The sequence below is a fragment of the Oncorhynchus clarkii genome, unplaced genomic scaffold (assembly GCF_045791955.1).
Source record: "Oncorhynchus clarkii lewisi isolate Uvic-CL-2024 unplaced genomic scaffold, UVic_Ocla_1.0 unplaced_contig_795_pilon_pilon, whole genome shotgun sequence".
Taxonomy (NCBI): domain Eukaryota; kingdom Metazoa; phylum Chordata; class Actinopteri; order Salmoniformes; family Salmonidae; genus Oncorhynchus; species Oncorhynchus clarkii.
The window spans coordinates 112,004-132,500 of NW_027257927.1; the positions used below are offsets into that span (position 1 = coordinate 112,004).

The following is a 20,497-nucleotide window of genomic DNA, read 5'->3' on the forward strand; positions in this document are numbered from 1 at the left end:
GGATGTTGATGATACCTCTGAATGAGGGGATGTTGATGATATCTCTGAATGAGGGGAGTTGATGATATCTCTGAATCAGGGGATGTTGATGATATCTCTGAATGAGGGGATGTTGATGATACCTCTGAATGAGGGGATGTTGATGATATCTCTGAATGAGGGGATGTTGATGATACCTCTGAATGAGGGGATGTTGATGATATCTCTGAATGAGGGGATGTTTCTAACAGTAATTGTCAGGCGTATAATCAGAGCATCTGGTTACAAGAGTAAATACAGACTGATTACATCAAGAGGAATATTTATCAGAGAGATAACAGATGCCAGGGATGAGGTGGATACAGATATACAGCAATAGGATTTTATTGTTGTTTTATGGGGTGATTCATACTCTTTATGTTCCAGTTAACAAAGTGTGAAAAAGTAATAATTATCCCACATAGCAAAAGATCACAAAGCAGGTGTTGGATATCAAATGTTCAATAACATTATCCCCTCGGCATTCTGCTTCTTTACTACATTAAAACTTTACTTACGAACAGCTTGCATGCAAACTAAGAATTGGAACGGGTATTGAGTTAAAATATGTACATATTTTAGATGATATATAAATAAAATGGTCCGTAATCAGGCTGTTTTGGGGTAAGCAGTGGTCTGGAGGGGCCCACTTAGGCCAACACTGCAGCAGCCATACAGCATTACACAGCACTATACAGTAGCACACAGTAGTGCAGTGTAGACTGCAGTGGAAGATACAGCCCAGTGTCAGCCAACTGAACACGGGACTAGAGGGAACGTAGGACAGAGTCAACTCTGCTGAGGAGTTCACAGGCCTCTGAACACTGGACTAGAGGGAACGTAGTACAGAGTCAACTCTGCTGAGGAGTTCACAGGCCTCTGAACACTGGACTAGAGGGAACGTAGGACACAGTCAACTCTGCTGAGGACTTCACAGGCCTCTGAACACTGGACTAGAGGGAACGTAGGACAGAGTTCACAGGTGTACCAGGTGTTCCAGGCCCCAGGTGTACCAGGTGTACCAGGTGTTCCAGGTGTACCAGGTGTTCCAGGTGTACCAGGCCCCAGGTGTACCAGGTGTACCAGGTGCTCCAGGTGCTCCAGGTGTAACAGGCCCCAGGTGTACCAGGTGTACCAGGTGCTCCAGGTGCTCCAGGCCCCAGGTGTACCAGGTGTACCAGGTGTACCAGGCCCCAGGTGTACCAGGCCCCAGGTGTACCAGGTGTTCCAGGCCCCAGGTGTACCAGGCCCCAGGTGTACCAGGTGTACCAGGCCCCAAGTGTACCAGGTGTACCAGGTGTTCCAGGCCCCAGGTGTACCAGGCCCCAGGTGTACCAGGTGTACCAGGTGTTCCAGGCCCCAGGTGTACCAGGTGTACCAGGTGTACCAGGTGTACCAGGTGCTCCAGGTGTACCAGGCCCCAGGTGTACCAGGTGTACCAGGTGTACCAGGTGTACCAGGCCCCAGGTGTACCAGGTGTACCAGGTGTACCAGGACCCAGGTGTACCAGGTGTTCCAGGCCCCAGGTGTACCAGGTGTACCAGGCCCCAGGTGTACCAGGTGTTCCAGGCCCCAGGTGTACCAGGCCCCAGGTGTACCAGGTGTACCAGGTGTACCAGGTGCTCCAGGTGTACCAGGCCCCAGGTGTACCAGGTGTACCAGGTGTACCAGGTGTACCAGGCCCCAGGTGTACCAGGTGTACCAGGTGTACCAGGTGTACCAGGACCCAGGTGTACCAGGTGTTCCAGGCCCCAGGTGTACCAGGTGTACCAGGCCCCAGGTGTACCAGGTGTTCCAGGTGTACCAGGTGTACCAGGTGTACCAGGCCCCAGGTGTACCAGGTGTCCCAGGTGTACCAGGTGTACCAGGTGTACCAAGCCCCAGGTGTACCAGGTGTACCAGGCCCTAGGTGTACCAGGTGTACCAGGCCCCAGGTGTACCAGGTGTACCAGGTGTACCAGGCCCCAGGTGTACCAGGTGTACCAGGCCCCAGGTGTACCATGAGACCCGCACGGTCTGCAACAGTACGTGTTGATTCCTTGAGTCACACTTTCTCAACAAGATCCAATGGGCCTCCAAAAATAGCCACTGAAGGGATGATTGGCCACGGACAAGTGTTGATAAGTGGTGTTCTCAGACTACTCCCTACAGTACATGGAACATGTCACGTCCTGCCCCACAGGAAATGGATCCACAGCAGGCGACAGACTCTCCCATCACCACACAGCTGATGACCAGGTGCATCTTGTGACTTCACTGCCTGTCTGCTACCGTCTTTGCCATATTCGCTTTGTCGAATGTAAGTAATGGTAAGAGTTACTGCAGGAAAATATTACACGTGAAAATAGCTATCATTAGTTGAAAAAGAACAGAGAGGGTTTTTGAAAGGCGGCCACAGTACATTGTTACACCTTGGCCATCTGGTTCTCACTGCTTCTCCCTAAAATAGACTGCAGACTGAGCCCGTCCTGACAAACCCGCCCGGACGGGTCTCAAATCTCTAGAATCTCTTTGGAGGAAAAAAGTGTTTGTGTTTTACTTTCAGCAAACACGTGTTTGGTCTCGTGACAGCTCTGAAGGTGCTGCTGTATAACCAGGAAGCGTGTGAACACGTATTGTGGGTTGACACAAGTACTGTAGACACTTCTTCTGTGGTGGTTGAGAGAGCACCGGGATTCAGGTTCTCTCAGTTTGAATTGAATTTCACTTCCTGAATTGACAAATCATTGACGAATTCTAACATTGTTGTATTCTGCTTTATTAAATTGTCTTTGATGTATGCTCTCATCAGTGGGAGTGGTAGGGGAGGGGCTCACCTCTCAGCAGACGGAATACTTATATTGTTGTATTAGGGAAGGAAGTGAGCAGGAAGAAAGTGAGCAGGAAGGACGTGAGCAGGAAGGACGTGAGCAGGAAGTAAGTGAGCAGGAAGGAAGTGAGCAGGAAGGAAGTGAGCAGGAAGGACGTGAGCAGGAAGGATGTGAGCAGGAAGGACGTGAGCAGGAAGGACGTGAGCAGGAAGGAAGTGAGTAGGAAGGACATGAGCAGGAAGGACGTGAGCAGGCAGGACGTGAGCAGGAAGGAAGTGAGCAGGAAGGAAGTGAGCAGGAAGGACGTGAGGAGGAAGAAAGTGAGCAGGAAGGATGTGAGCAGGAAGGAAGTGAGCAGGAAGGACGTGAGCAGGAAGGACGTGAGCAGGAAGGAAGTGAGCAGGAAGGAAGTGAGCAGGAAGGACGTGAACATGATTGTTGATGTATTGTCTCATTCTTCTCAGTATGAGTGAGATGGGGGTGGGGAGGGGGGGTCTCACCTCTCAAACGATGGAATTCTGACATGGTAGGGGAGGAGCTAACGGTAGAGGAGGGGCTAGTGGTAGGGTTTGGGTTAGGGGAGGAGCTAGTGGTAAGGTTTAGGGGGAGGGGAGGATCTAATAGTAGGGTTTAGGGTTACGGGAGGGGCTAGTGGTAGGGTTAGGGGAGGGGCTAGTGGTAGGGTTAGGGGAGGGGCTAGTGGTAGGGTTAGAGGAGGGGCTAAGAGAGGGTTAGGGGAGGGGCTAGTGGTAGGGTTAGGGGAGGGGCTAGGGGAGGGGAGGGTAGGGTAGGGTTTAGGGGTAGGGGAGGGTCTAATAGTAGGGTTTAGGGTTACGGGAGGGGCTAGTGGTAGGGTTAGGGGAGGGGCTAGTGGTAGGGTTAGGGGAGGGGCTAGTGGTAGGGTTAGAGGAGGGGCCAAGGGAGGGTTAGGGGAGGGGCTAGTGGTAGGGTTAGGGGAGGGGCTAGGGGAGGGGAGGGTAGGGTAGGGTTTAGGGGTAGGGGAGGGTCTAATAGTAGAGTTTAGGGTTGGGGAGGGGCTAGCTGTAGGGGAGGGGCTAGCAGTAGGGTTTAGGGGGAGGGGAGGGGCTAGTGGTAAGGTTTAGGGGGAGGGGAGGGTCTAATAGTAGAGTTTAGGGTTGGGGAGGGGCTAGCGGTAGGGGAGGGGCTAGCGGTAGGGTTTAGGGGAGGGTCTCACCTTCTCTGCTGGTTGAAGAAACAGGTGAAGGATTGGGAGCTGACCTCTTTAGTCCAGTAGTCCTCCCACCACAGAACGTTGTCCTTGTTCTTCTGGTTGTCCCTCTCACATGGAGGAACGTACGAGCACTGGACAGAGAGAGAGAGGGAGAGAGAAGGAGAGAGAAAGAGAGAGACAGGGAGGGAGAGGGAGAGGGAGAGAGGGAGGGAGAGAAAGGGTGATAGAGAGAGAAAGAGAGAGAGAGAGAGAGAGAGACAGGGAGGGAGAGGGAGAGGGAGGGAGAGAGAGAGACAGAGAGAGAGGGAGAGAGAAGGAGAGAGAAAGAGAGAGACAGGGAGGGAGAGGGAGAGGGAGGGAGGGAGGGAGGGAGAGAGAGAGAGAGAGAGGGAGGGAGGGAGGGAGGGAGGGAGGGAGGGAGGGAGGGAGGGAGGGAGGGAGGGAGGGAGGGAGAGGGAGAGAGAGAGAGATGGAGAGAGAGAGACAGGGAGGGAGAGGGAGGAAGAGAGACAGAGAGAGAAAGAAAGAGAGAGAAAGAGAGAGAGGAGGAGAGGAAGAGGGAGAGAGAGAGGGAGAGGGAGGGAGAGAGAGAGAAAGAAAGAGAGAGAGGGGAGGAGAGGAAGAGGGAGAGAGAGAGAGGGAGAGGGAGAGAGAGACAGAGAGTGTTATACAGTGCTACTAGCCATAATGTAATGCATCAAGACATAGGGTAACAAACACATCAAACAGGTGGTTTCCCTGTGGTTGACACCGTTCCATTGACTCCATTCCAGCCATTAATATGAGTCATCCTCCCCTCAGCAGCCTCCACTGATCGTGACAGAAGCACATTCAAACAGACATAAACAGGGCAGCAAAAACCGTACTGTGCATGAGGTTGATAGGGCTACAAAGGTCAACCAAGTCATCTTAAATGCAGATGTAAAAGAGACTCCAATTTCCCCTTGAACATGTGAGAACCGTGAGAGATACAGACACTGTCTAGAAGAGACTACATGTGAGAACCATGAGAGATACAGACACTGTCTAGAAGACACATGAGGATCGTGAGAGATACAGACACTGTCTAGAAGAGACTACAGGTGAGGACCGTGAGAGATACAGACACTGTCTAGAAGACACGTGAGGATCGTGAGAGATACAGACACTGTCTAGAAGAGACTACAGGTGAGGACCATGAGAGATACAGACACTGTCTAGAAGACACGTGAGGATCGTGAGAGATACAGACACTGTCTAGAAGAGACTACAGGTGAGGATCGTGAGAGATACAGACACTGTCTAGAAGACACTACAGGTGAGGATCGTGAGAGATACAGGCACTGTCTAGAAGAGACTACAGGTGAGGGTCGTGAGAGATACAGACACTGTCTAGAAGAGACTACAGGTGAGAACCGTGAGAGATACAAACACTGTCTAGAAGAGACTACAGGTGAGAACCGTGAGAGGTACAGACACTGTCTAGAAGAGACTACAGGTGAGAACCGTGAGAGATACAGACACTGTCTAGAAGACACGTGAGGATCGTGAGAGATACAGACACTGTCTAGAAGACACTACAGGTGAGGATCGTGAGAGATACAGACACTGTCTAGAAGACACTACAGTTGAGGATCGTGAGAGATACAGACACTGTCTAGAAGACACGTGAGGATCGTGAGAGATACAGACACTGTCTAGAAGAGACTACAGGTGAGAACCGTGAGAGATACAGACACTGTCTAGAAGACACTACAGGTGAGGATCGTGAGAGATACAGGCACTGTCTAGAAGAGACTACAGATGAGAACCGTGAGAGATACAGACACTGTCTAGAAGACACTACATGTGAGGATCGTGAGAGATACAGGCACTGTCTAGAAGAGACTACAGGTGAGGGTCGTGAGAGATACAGACACTGTCTAGAAGACACTACATGTGAGGATCGTGAGAGATACAGACACTGTCTAGAAGAGACTACAGGTGAGGATCGTGAGAGATACAGACACTGTCTAGAAGACACTACATGTGAGGATCGTGAGAGATACAGGCACTGTCTAGAAGAGACTACAGGTGAGGGCCGTGAGAGAAACAGACACTGTCTAGAAGAGACTACAGGTGAGGACCGTGAGAGATACAGACACTGTCTAGAAGAGACTACAGGTGAGGACTGTGAGAGATACAGACACTGTCTAGAAGAGACTACAGGTGAGAACCGTGAGAGATACAGACACTGTCTAGAAGAGACTACAGGTGAGGACCGTGAGAGATACAGACACTGTCTAGAAGAGACTACAGGTGAGAACCGTGAGAGATACAGACACTGTCTAGAAGAGACTACAGGTGAGGACCGTGAGAGAAACAGACACTGTCTAGAAGAGACTACAGGTGAGGATCGTGAGAGATACAGACACTGTCTAGAAGAGACTACAGGTGAGGATCGTGAGAGATACAGGCACTGTCTAGAAGAGACTACAGGTGAGAACCGTGAGAGAAACAGACACTGTCTAGAAGACACTACAGGTGAGGATCGTGAGAGATACAGACACTGTCTAGAAGAGACTACAGGTGAGGATCGTGAGAGATACAGACACTGTCTAGAAGAGACTACAGGTGAGGACCGTGAGAGATACAGACACTGTCTAGAAGAGACTACAGGTGAGAACCGTGAGAGATACAGACACTGTCTAGAAGAGACTACAGGTGAGGATCGTGAGAGATACAGACACTGTCTAGAAGAGACTACAGGTGAGGACCGTGAGAGATACAGACACTGTCTAGAAGAGACTACAGGTGAGAACCGTGAGAGATACAGACACTGTCTAGAAGAGACTACAGGTGAGGACCGTGAGAGAAACAGACACTGTCTAGAAGAGACTACAGGTGAGGATCGTGAGAGATACAGACACTGTCTAGAAGAGACTACAGGTGAGGATCGTGAGAGATACAGGCACTGTCTAGAAGAGACTACAGGTGAGAACCGTGAGAGAAACAGACACTGTCTAGAAGACACTACAGGTGAGGATCGTGAGAGATACAGACACTGTCTAGAAGAGACTACAGGTGAGGATCGTGAGAGATACAGACACTGTCTAGAAGAGACTACAGGTGAGGACCGTGAGAGATACAGACACTGTCTAGAAGAGACTACAGGTGAGAACCGTGAGAGATACAGACACTGTCTAGAAGAGACTACAGGTGAGGATCGTGAGAGATACAGACACTGTCTAGAAGAGACTACAGGTGAGGACCGTGAGAGATACAGACACTGTCTAGAAGAGACTACAGGTGAGGATCGTGAGAGATACAGACACAGTCTAGAAGAGACTACAGGTGAGGACTGTGAGAGATACAGACACTGTCTAGAAGAGACTACAGGTGAGGACTGTGAGAGATACAGACACTGTCTAGAAGAGACTACAGGTGAGGACCGTGAGAGATACAGACACTGTCTAGAAGAGACTACAGGTGAGGATCGTGAGAGATACAGACACTGTCTAGAAGAGACTACAGGTGAGAACCGTGAGAGATACAGACACTGTCTAGAAGAGACTACAGGTGAGGACCGTGAGAGATACAGACACTGTCTACATCCATTCCCTGGTTGATAAAGCCCTGAAGGTAATCCTCTACCCTCCATGGGAGATATAAGAAGCTTTTCTTCCGTGTCCGAGTCAAGCTGTCATTCTCCCTCAGTCTGTCTGAAATGACGCCCTATTTCCATGACATTAACTATATAGTTCACTACTGTTGATGAAAGCCTATAGGCCTCTGGTTGAAAGTAGATCACTACCATATAAGGACAAGGGTTCCATTTGGGAGGCAATCACAGTTTCACATCATTTTCCTCAGTCTACTTTTCAGGGCATGAAGAGCCAGAGCTGTGGGCACTGGAACAAAACAGAACCCATGGGGTGTCAGATTGGAATCCAGTCGGAGGATAATCTTTCACCAGGGCAACAGGGTTTCCATGGAAATTCTCTGGTCGGGGCCGCGCAGTGCGAATTGGGGCAAGGGGAGCGAAGAAGGGGACGCGGGGGAAGTCGGGGTAATTCATTCTCCTGATAATGTGGTGCTGGTTGGTCGGTGGTCACCATTACCTCTGCCACCTCCATCACATAGACCATATTGTTGGCTTTGGTGAGATAGAAAGCCTGGCTGAAATGGCCCTACGTCAGGAATGAAAAACACTATAAATGGCTCTATATCAGGAATGAACAACACTCTAAATGACTCTATATCAGGAATGACCAACACTCTAAATGACTCTATATCAGGAATGAACAACACTCTAAATGACTCTATATCAGGAATGAACACCACTCTAAATGACTCTATATCAGGTATGAACAACACTCTAAATGACTCTATATCAGGTATGAACAACACTCTAAATGGCTCTATATCAGGAATGAACAACACTCTAAATGACTCTATATCAGGAATGAACAACACTCTAAATGACTCTATATCAGGAATGAACAACACTCTAAATGACTCTATATCAGGAATGAACAACACTCTAAATGACTCTATATCAGGAATGAACAACACTCTAAATGACTCTATATCAGGAATGAACAACACTCTAAATGACTCTATATCAGGAATGAACAACACTCTAAATGACTCTATATCAGGAATGAACAACACTCTAAATGACTCTATATCAGGAATGAACAACACTCCTTCTCTGTGGCCGACGTGAATAAGACATTTAAATGTGTTAACCCTCGCAAGGCAATCGCCATCACACTGCACACTGCCCTATCCCATCTGGACAAGAGGAATACCTACAGTTGAAGTGGGAAGTTTACATACACCTGAGCCAAATACATTTAAACAGTTTTTCACAATTCCTGACATTTAATCAGAGTAAAAAATCCCTGTCTTAGGTCCGTTAGGATCACCACTTGATTTTTTAAAGATTTTAAGATTGTGAAATGTCAGAATAATAGTAGAGAATGATTTATTTCAGCATTCATTTTTTTTCATCACATTCCCAGCGGGTCCGAAGTTTACAAACACTCAATTAGTATTTTGTAGCATTGCCTTTAAATTGTTTAACTTGGGTCAAACATTCCGGGTAGACTTCCACAAGCTTCCCACAATAAGTTGGGTGAATTTTGGCCCATTCCTCCTGACAGGGCTGGTGTAACTGAGTCAGGGTTGTAAGGCCTCCTTGCTCGCACACGCTTATTCAGTTCTGCCCACAACTTTTCTATAGGGTTGAGGTCAGGGCTTTGTGATGGCTACTCCAATACCTGGACTTTGTTGTCCTTAAGCCATTTTGATCCAACTTTGGAAGTATGCTTGGGGTCATTGTCCATTTGGAAGACCCATTTGCGACCAAGCTTTAACTTCCTGACTGATGTCTTGAGATGTTGCTTCAATATATCCACATAATTTTCCTACCTCATGATGCCATCTATTTTGTGAAGTGCACCAGTCCCTCCTGCAGCAAAGCACCCCCACAACATGATGCTACCACCCCCGTGCTTCACGGTTGGGATGGTGTTCTTCGGCTTCCAAGCCTCCCCCTTTTTCCTCCAGACATGACGATGGTCATTACGGCCAAACAGTTCTATTTTTGTTTCATCAGACCAGAGGACATTTCTCCAAAAAGTACAATCTTTGTCCCAATGTGCAGTTGCAAACCGTAGTCTGGCTTTTTTATGGCGGTTTTGGAGCAGTGGCTTCTTCCTTGCTGAGCGAACTTTCAGGTTATGTCAATTTAGGACTTGTTTAACTGTGGATATAGATACTTTTATACCTGTTTCCTCCAGCATCTTCACAAGGTCCTTTGCTGTTGTTCTGAGATTGATTTGCACTTTTCGCACCAAAGTACGCTCATCTCTAGGAGACAGAATGCGTCTCCTTCCTGAGCGGTATGACGGCTGCGTGGTCCCATGGTGTTAATACTTGCGTACTGTTGTTTGTACACATGAACATGGTACCTTCAGGGGTTTGGAAATTGCTCCCAAGGATGAACCAGACTTGTGGAGGTCTACAATTTATTTTCTGAGGTCTTGGCTGATTTCTTTTGATTTTCCCATGATATCAAGCAAAGAGGCACTGAGTTTGAAGGTAGGCCTTGAAATACATCCACAGGTACACCTCCAATCGACTCAAATGAGGTCAATTAGCCTTTCAGAAGCGTCTAAAGCCATGACATCATTTTCTGGAATTTTCCAAGCTGTTTAAAGGCAGTCAATTTAGTGTATGTAAACTTCTGACCCACTGGAATTGTGATACAGTAAATTATAGGTGAAATAATTACTTGTGTCATGCGCAAAGTAGATGTCCTAACTGACTTGCCAAAACTATAGTTTGTTAACAAGAAATGTGTGGAGTGGTTGAAAAACGAGTTTTAATGACTTCCCGAATTCTGACTTCAACTAGAAATATTCAGAAATTTGGGATAAATTGTAAGCTTCCCCAAACCTGAAACTCACTGGCTGCCTACAGTACATTATCTCTGATCTCATGGCATTGCTGTCTATGAGGACAGTTACAGTACATTATCTCTGATCTCATGGCATTGCTGTCTATGGGGACAGTTACAGTACATTATCTCTGATCTCATGGTATTGCTGTCTATGAGGAAAGTTACAGTACATTATCTCTGATGTCATGGCATTGCTGTCTATGGGGACAGTTACGGTACATTATCTCTGATCTCATGGCATTGCGGTCTATGGGGGCAGTTACGGTACATTATCTCTGATCTCATGGCATTGCTGTCTATGGGGACAGTTACAGTACATTATCAGTCTCATGGCATCGCTGTCTATGGGGACAGTTACAGTACATTATCTCTGATCTCATGGCATTGCTGTCTATGGGGACAGTTACAGTACATTATCTCTGATCTCATTTCCCCCCCCAACTCTCTTATCCTCTCGATCCGTCATAAACCACACATATACATCCATGTACACACACACACACACACACACACACACACACACACACACACACACACACACACACCCGTAATCCCTTGTGCTCGTCTCTTTATGTAATATTACATGTCTGGTTACTTCTGGTTCATGTATGGAGATAGAAACATGGTCGTTGTAATATGACTGAAACACATGACACATCATATCCTCGTGGGCAATTTGACTGAACCAATGTTTCTATTGCAGTTAGATTCCTATTACATTATGACAGTTAGATTCCTATTACATTATGACAGTTAGATTCCTATTACATTATGACAGTTAGATTCCTATTACATTATGACAGTTAGACTCCTATTACATTATGACAGTTAGATTCCTATTACATTATGACAGTTAGATTCCTATTACATTATGACAGTCAGATTCCTATTACATTATGACAGTTAGATTCCTATTACATTATGACAGTTAGACTCCTATTACATTATGACAGTTAGATTCCTATTACATTATGACAGTTAGATTCCTATTACATTATGACAGTTAGATTCCTATTACATTATGACAGTTAGATTCCTATTACATTATGACAGTTAGATTCCTATTACATTATGACAGTTAGATTCCTATTACATTATGACAGTTAGATTCCTATTACATTATGACAGTTAGATTCCTATTACATTATGACAGTTAGATTCCTATTACATTATGACAGTTAGATTCCTATTACATTACGACAGTTAGATTCCTGTTACATTACGACAGTTAGATTCCTATTACATTATGACAGTTAGATTCCTATTACATTATGACAGTTAGATTCCTATTACATTATGACAGTTAGATTCCTATTACATTATGACAGTTAGATTCCTACTACATTATGACAGTTAGATTCCTACTACATTATGACAGTTAGATTCCTATTACATTATGACAGTTAGATTCCTACTACATTATGACAGTTAGATTCCTACTACATTATGACAGTTAGATTCCTATTACATTATGACAGTTAGATTCCTATTACATTATGACAGTTAGATTCCTATTACATTATGACAGTTAGATTCCTATTACATTATGACAGTTAGATTCCTATTACATTATGACAGTTAGATTCCTATTACATTATGACAGTTAGATTCCTATTACATTATGACAGTTAGATTCCTATTACATTATGACAGTTAGATTCCTATTACATTATGACAGTTAGACTCCTATTACATTATGACAGTTAGATTCCTATTACATTATGACAGTTAGATTCCTATTACATTATGACAGTCAGATTCCTATTACATTATGACAGTTAGATTCCTATTACATTATGACAGTTAGACTCCTATTACATTATGACAGTTAGATTCCTATTACATTATGACAGTTAGATTCCTATTACATTATGACAGTTAGATTCCTATTACATTATGACAGTTAGATTCCTATTACATTATGACAGTTAGATTCCTATTACATTATGACAGTTAGATTCCTATTACATTATGACAGTTAGATTCCTATTACATTATGACAGTTAGATTCCTATTACATTATGACAGTTAGATTCCTATTACATTATGACAGTTAGATTCCTATTACATTACGACAGTTAGATTCCTGTTACATTACGACAGTTAGATTCCTATTACATTATGACAGTTAGATTCCTATTACATTATGACAGTTAGATTCCTATTACATTATGACAGTTAGATTCCTATTACATTATGACAGTTAGATTCCTACTACATTATGACAGTTAGATTCCTACTACATTATGACAGTTAGATTCCTATTACATTATGACAGTTAGATTCCTACTACATTATGACAGTTAGATTCCTACTACATTATGACAGTTAGATTCCTATTACATTATGACAGTTAGATTCCTATTACATTATGACAGTTAGATTCCTATTACATTATGACAGTTAGATTCCTATTACATTATGACAGTTAGATTCCTATTACATTATGACAGTTAGATTCCTATTACATTATGACAGTTAGATTCCTATTACATTATGACAGTTAGATTCCTATTACATTATGACAGTTAGATTCCTATTACATTATGACAGTTAGATTCCTACTACATTATGACAGTTAGATTCCTATTACATTATGACAGTTAGATTCCTAATACATTATGACAGTTAGATTCCTAATACATTATGACAGTTAGATTCCTATTACATTATGACAGTTAGATTCCTATTACATTATGACAGTTAGATTCCTATTACATTATGACAGTTAGATTCCTATTACATTATGACAGTTAGATTCCTAATACATTATGACAGTTAGATTCCTACTACATTATGACAGTTAGATTCCTATTACATTATGACAGTTAGATTCCTATTACATTATGACAGTTAGATTCCTACTACATTATGACAGTTAGATTCCTATTACATTATGACAGTTAGATTCCTAATACATTATGACAGTTAGATTCCTACTACATTATGACAGTTAGATTCCTATTACATTATGACAGTTAGATTCCTATTACATTATGACAGTTAGATTCCTACTACATTATGACAGTTAGATTCCTACTACATTATGACAGTTAGATTCCTATTACATTATGACAGTTAGATTCCTATTACATTATGACAGTTAGATTCCTACTACATTATGACAGTTAGATTCCTATTACATTATGACAGTTAGATTCCTAATACATTATGACAGTTAGCATTCCATCCTGCAGCGGTTTTCATTGATGGGTTATCCTAAAAGGTTTTAGCTTCTGTAAATCTGAAACTGGCTCCAATCCCAGTGAGATGTTAAAGTCAGGTTAAAACCATGAGGTTTGTGGCCAGCATCAGTTTCTCTCCTCTGGAGAGCCTTGCGGTGCAGTTGCCGTACCAGGCAGTGATACAGCCCGACAGGATGCTGTCGATTGTGCATCTGTAAAAGTTTGTCAGGGTTTTAGGTGACAAGCCAAATTTCTTTGCACCTTCTTCCCCACACTGTAGGTGTGGGTGGACCATTTCAGTTTGTCCGTGATGTGTACGCCGTTTTGATGATTGAGTTGGAGGCGTGCATGGCCACGCAGTTATGGGTGATCAGGACGTATAGGAGGGGCTAAGCATGCACCCTTGTGGGGCCCCAGTGTTGAGGATCAGGGAAGTGGAGGTGTTGTTTCCTACCTACGGCGGCCCGTCAGGAAGTCCAGGACAAAATCACGCAGGGTGGGGTTGAGACCAAGGACCTCAAGATTAATGATGAGCTTGAGGTCCTGTTTGTTCTCTCTCTCTCTCTCTCCCTCTCTCTCTCTCTCTCTCTCTCTCTCTCTGCCAAATGAACACTACAAACTTCCATCCAAGTTAATTTAATTAATTAAATCATTTTCAGCGGGCCATTCACTAAAGCACCCAAAGCACTTCCTTGGCAATGAATGAGAGGAAAGTAGTCCTTCTGTCTTGGCCTAGATGTGTGTTCTGAAACCATGGTGATGGGCTGAGGACCTTGATCTGGCTGTTGATCTGGCTCTCTGGGCTGGCTGAAACTCACTATGACCCCTTTTTTTTCTCTCTCTCTCTCTCTCTCTCTCTCTCTCTCTCTCTCTCTCTCTCTCTCTCTCTCTCTCTCTCTCTCTCTCTCTCTCTCTCTCTCTCTCTCTCTCTCTCTCTCTCTCTCTCTCTCTCTCTCTCTCTCTCTCTCTCTCTCTCTCTATGTCTCTCTCTCTCTCTGTCTCGGTCTCTCTGTCTCTCTCTCTCTCTCTGTCTGTCTTCCCAACATCATATTTTTAAGCAGATTAGCATGAGCAGGTGAGTCAGTGGATGCTGACAGAGAGAGAGGGAGCGTGAGAGAGAGAGGGGGGGAGGGGGGGGAGACAAAAACAGAGAGAGCCAGAGTCTTAACAGAGAGGGGGGATAGAAAGCACCAGCTCAGCGGTTTATGTTCTAAATGTAATGAAGACCTTCTGGCCCTGTCCCTCTGTCTGCTGCTCCACATCAGGTAGTTGACCTCAGCTTCCCTTGGTATGTTAAACCTTCACAAGTCCTCTACAGGACACTGTATCAGTGGTACCACCACCACAACAACAACAACAACCAAAAGGCTCCTGAACAACTTCTACCCCCAATGCTATTGGTCAATCAGTGAAAAAAATGGCAATCTTAATTTGTATGCAGATGACACTAGTACAGTGCCTTGCGAAAGTATTCAGCCCCCTTGAACTTTGCGACCTTTTGCCACATTTCAGGCTTCAAACAAATTTTTTTTGTGAAGAATCAACAACAAGTGGGACACAATCATGAAGTGGAAAGACATTTATTGGATATTTCAAACTTTTTTAACAAATCAAAAACTGAAAAATTGGGCGTGCAAAATTATTCAGCCCCTTTACTTTCAGTGCAGCAAACTCTCTCCAGAAGTTCAGTGAGGATCTCTGAATGATCCAATGTTGACCTAAATGACTAATGATGATAAATACAATCCACCTGTGTGTAATCAAGTCTCCGTATAAATGCACCTGCACTGTGATAGTCTCAGAGGTCCGTTAAAAGCGCAGAGAGCATCATGAAGAACAAGGAACACACCAGGCAGGTTCGAGATACTGTTGTGAAGAAGTTTAAAGCCGGATTTGCATACAAAAAGATTTCCCAAGCTTTAAACATCCCAAGGAGCACTGTGCAAGCGATAATATTGAAATGGAAGGAGTATCAGACCACTGCAAATCTACCAAGACCTGGCCGTCCCTCTAAACTTTCAGCTCATACAAGGAGAAGACTGATCAGAGATGCAGCCAAGAGGCCCATGATCACTCTGGATGAACTGCAGAGATCTACAGCTGAGGTGGGAGACTCTGTCCATAGGACAACAATCAGTCGTATATTGCACAAATCTGGCCTTTATGGAAGAGTGGCAAGAAGAAAGCCATTTCTTAAAGATATCCATAAAAAGTGTCATTTAAAGTGTGCCACATGCCACCTGGGAGACACACCAAACATGTGGAAGAAGGTGCTCTGGTCAGATGAAACCAAAATTGAACTTTTTGGCAACAATGCAAAATGTTATGTTTGGCGTAAAAGCAACACAGCTCATCACCCTGAACACACCATCACCACTGTCAAACATGGTGGTGGCAGCATCATGGTTTGGGCCTGCTTTTCTTCAGCAGGGACAGGGAAGATGGTTAAAATTGATGGGAAGATGGATGGAGCTAAATACAGGACCATTCTGGAAGAAAACCTTATGGAGTCTGCAAAAGACCTGAGACTGGGACGGAGATTTGTCTTCCAACAAGACAATGATCCAAAACATAAAGCAAAATCTACAATGGAATGGCTCAAAAATAAACATATCCAGGTGTTAGAATGGCCAAGTCAAAGTCCAGACCTGAATCCAATCGAGAATCTGTGGAAAGAACTGAAAACTGCTGTTCACAAATGCTCTCCATCCAACCTCACTGAGCTCGAGCTGTTTTGCAAGGAGGAATGGGAAAAAATGTCACTCTCTCGATGTGCAAAACTGATAGAGACATACCCCAAGCGACTTACAGCTGTAATCGCAGCAAAAGCTGGCGCTACAAAGTATTAACTTAAGGGGGCTGAATAATTTTGCACGCCCAATTTTTCAACGTGTGACATAACAGAGAGAGAGAGACTGGGGACTACTTAGACATAATGCTTCATAACGTGTGACATAACAGAGAGAGAGAGACTGGGGACTACTTAGACATAATGCTTCATAACGTGAGACATAACAGAGAGAGAGAGACTGGGGACTACTTAGACATAATGCTTCATAACGTGTGACATAACAGAGAGAGAGAGACTGGGGACTACTTAGACATAATGCTTCATAACGTGTGACATAACAGAGAGAGAGTGACTGGGGACTACTTAGACATAATGCTTCATAACGTGAGACATAACAGAGCGAGAGAGACTGGGGACTACTTAGACATAATGCTTCATAACGTGTGACATAACAGAGAGAGAGACTGGGGACTACTTAGACATAATGCTCCATAACGTGTGGCATAACAGAGAGAGAGAGAGAGAGAGAGAGAGAGAGAGAGAGGAGGGAGAGACTGGGGACTACTTATACATAATGCTTTATAACGTGTGACATAACAGAGAGAGAGACTGGGGACTGGCTTTATAAACTGTGAGATTGTGAGGCTATGCAGTGAGAGGAGGTTCTAAAATAATAAAATGTTTTGCAAGGAGGAATGGGAAAAAATGTCAGTCTCTCGATGTGCAAAACTGATAGAGACATACCCCAAGCGACTTACAGCTGTAATCGCAGCAAAAGGTGGCGCTACAAAGTATTAACTTCAGGGGGCTGAATAATTTTGCACGCCCAATTTTTCAGTTTTTGATTTGTTAAAAAAGTTTGAAATATCCAATAAATGTTGTTTCACTTCATGATTGTGTCCCACTTGTTGTTGATTCTTCACAAAAAAATACAGTTTTATATCTTTATGTTTGAAGCCTGAAATGTGGCAAAAGGTCGCAAAGTTCAAGGGGGCCGAATACTTTCGCAAGGCACTGTATGTATGCAATTGGTCCGACTGTTGATTCAGCGTTGTCATGGTTACAGTCTGATGTTGCAGCTGTTCAGGAAGCCTTGACCAATTGAAAGCTTGTACAGACAAAACTAAATACATGCTGTTTTCAAAGTCTCATAGAAGAACCTCTGTAGTTCTGTACCTGAACCTCTGTGGGGATACATCTTCACTCCTTCAATGGTTCTGTACCTGAACCTCTGTGGGGGTACATCTTCACTCCTTCAATGGTTCTGTACCTGAACCTCTGTGGGGATACATCTTCACTCCTTCAATGGTTCTGTACCTGAACCTCTGTGGGGGTACATCTTCACTCCTTCAATCGCTCTGTACCTGAACCTCTGTGGGGATACATCTTCACTCCTTCAATGGTCCTGTAACTAAACCTCTGTGGGGATACATCTTCACTCCTTCAATCGTTCTGTACCTGAACCTCTGTGGGGATACATCTTCACTCCTTCAATGGTCCTGTAACTAAACCTCTGTGGGGATACATCTTCACTCCTTCAATCGTCCGTACCTGAACCTCTGTGGGGATACATCTTCACTCCTTCAATGGTTCTGTACCTGAACCTCTGTGGGGATACATCTTCACTCCTTCAATGGTCCTGTAACTAAACCTCTGTGGGGATACATCTTCACTCCTTCAATGGTTCTGTACCTGAACCTCTGTGGGGGTACATCTTCACTCCTTCAATCGCTCTGTACCTGAACCTCTGTGGGGATACATCTTCACTCCTTCAATGGTTCTGAACAAAGTCCCTGCATACAAATACCTTGACTTTTAGATGGACATTGTCTCCTCCATCCCCTGTTCTCTCTCTAGGTCTGTCTCCTCCATCCCCCTGTTCTCTCTCTAGGTCTGTCTCCTCCATCCCCTGTTATCTCTCTAGGTCTGTCTCCTCCATCCCCTGTTCTCTCTCTAGGTCTGTCTCCTCCATCCCCCTGTTCTCTCTCTAGGTCTGTCTCCTCCATCCCCTGTTCTCTCTCTAGGCCTGTCTCCTCTATCCCCCTGTTCTCTCTCTAGGTTTGTCTCCTCCATCCCCTGTTCTCTCTCTAGGTCTGTCTCCTCCATCCCCCTGTTCTCTCTCTAGGTCTGTCTCCTCCATCCCCCTGTTCTCTCTCTAGGTCTGTCTCCTCCATCCCCTGTTCTCTCCCTAGGTCTGTCTCCTCCATCCCCTGTTCTCTCTCTAGGTCTGTCTCCTCCATCCCCTGTTCTCTCTCTAGGTCTGTCTCCTCCATCCCCTGTTCTCTCTCTAGGTCTGTCTCCTCCATCCCCCTGTTCTCTCTCTAGGTATGTCACCTCCATCCCCCTGTTCTCTCTCTAGGTCTGTCTCCTCCATCCCCCTGTTCTCTCTCTAGGTCTGTCTCCTCCATCCCCCTGTTCTCTCTCTAGGTCTGTCTCCTCCATCCCCTGTTCTCTCTCTAGGTCTGTCTCCTCCATCCCCCTGTTCTCTCTCTAGGTCTGTCTCCTCCATCCCCTGTTATCTCTCCAGGTCTGTCTCCTCCATCCCCTGTTCTCTCTCTAGGTCTGTCTCCTCCATCCCCTGTTCTCTCCCTAGGTCTGTCTCCTCCATCCCCCTGTTCTCTCTCTAGGTCTGTCTCCTCCATCCCCCTGTTCTCTCTCTAGGTCTGTCTCCTCCATCCCCTGTTCTCTCTCTAGGTCTGTCTCCTCCATCCCCCTGTTCTCTCTCTAGGTTTGTCTCCTCCATCCCCTGTTCTCTCTCTAGGTTTGTCTCCTCCATCCCCTGTTCTCTCTCTAGGTCTGTCTCCTCCATCCCCTGTTCTCTCTCTAGGCCTGTCTCCTCCATCCCCTGTTCTCTCTCTAGGTCTGTCTCCTCCATCCCCTTTTCTCTCTCTAGGCCTGTCTCCTCCATCCCCTGTTATCTCTCTAGGTCTGTCTCCTCCATCCCCCTGTTCTCTCTCTAGGTCTGTCTCCTCCATCCCCTGTTATCTCTCTAGGTCTGTCTCCTCCATCCCCCAGTTCTCTCTCTAGGTCTGTCTCCTCCATCCCCTGTTCTCTCTCTAGGTCTGTCTCCTCCATCCCCCTGTTCTCTCTCTAGGTCTGTCTCCTCCATCCCCTGTTATCTCTCTAGGTCTGTCTCCTCCATCCCCCAGTTCTCTCTCTAGGCCTGTCTCCTCCATCCCCCTGTTATCTCTCTAGGTCTGTCTCCTCCATCCCCTGTTCTCTCTCTAGGTCTGTCTCCTCCATCCCCTGTTCTCTCCCTAGGTCTGTCTCCTCCATCCCCCTGTTCTCTCTCTAGGTCTGTCTCCTCCATCCCCCTGTTCTCTCTCTAGGTCTGTCTCCTCCATCCCCTGTTATCTCTCTAGGTCTGTCTCCTCCATCCCCTGTTCTCTCTCTAGGTCTGTCTCCTCCATCCCCTGTTCTCTCTCTAGGTCTGTCTCCCCCCGTTCTCTCTCTAGGTCTGTCTCCTCGATCCCCTGTTATCTCTCTAGGCCTGTCTCCTCCATCCCCTGTTATCTCTCTAGGTCTGTCTCCTCCATCCCCCTGTTCTCTCTCTAGGTCTGTCTCCTCCATCCCCTGTTATCTCTCTAGGTCTGTCTCCTCCATCCCCCTGTTCTCTCTCTAGGTCTGTCTCCTCCATCCCCTGTTCTCTCCCTAGGTCTGTCTCCTCCATCCCCCTGTTCTCTCTCTAGGTCTGTCTCCTCCATCCCCCTGTTCTCTCTCTAGGTCTGTCTCCTCCATCCCCTGTTATCTCTCTAGGTCTGTCTCCTCCATCCCCCTGTTCTCTCTCTAGGTCTGTCTCCTCCATCCCCCTGTTCTCTCTCTAGGTCTGTCTCCTCCATCCCCTGTTCTCTCTCTAGGTCTGTCTCCTCCATCCCCCTGTTCTCTCTCTAGGTTTGTCTCCTCCATCCCCTGTTCTCTCTCTAGGTTTGTCTCCTCCATCCCCTGTTCTCTCTCTAGGTCTGTCTCCTCCATCCCCTGTTCTCTCTCTAGGCCTGTCTCCTCCATCCCCTGTTCTCTCTCTAGGTCTGTCTCCTCCATCCCCTGTTCTCTCTCTAGGCCTGTCTCCTCCATCCC

General features: G+C 45.6%; 1 protein-coding gene across 1 annotated transcript in view; it reads right to left on the reverse strand.

Moving 5' to 3' along the window:
• The window catches only part of LOC139393677 (calcium-activated potassium channel subunit beta-4-like), a 72,963-nt gene that overhangs the window by 4,974 nt on the left and 47,492 nt on the right, over positions 1-20,497 (reverse strand). The window contains exon 2 of the mRNA XM_071142020.1: positions 4,024-4,151. Within this exon, the coding sequence (XP_070998121.1) occupies positions 4,024-4,151 (128 nt within the window). The remainder of the gene's footprint in view (positions 1-4,023; positions 4,152-20,497) is intronic.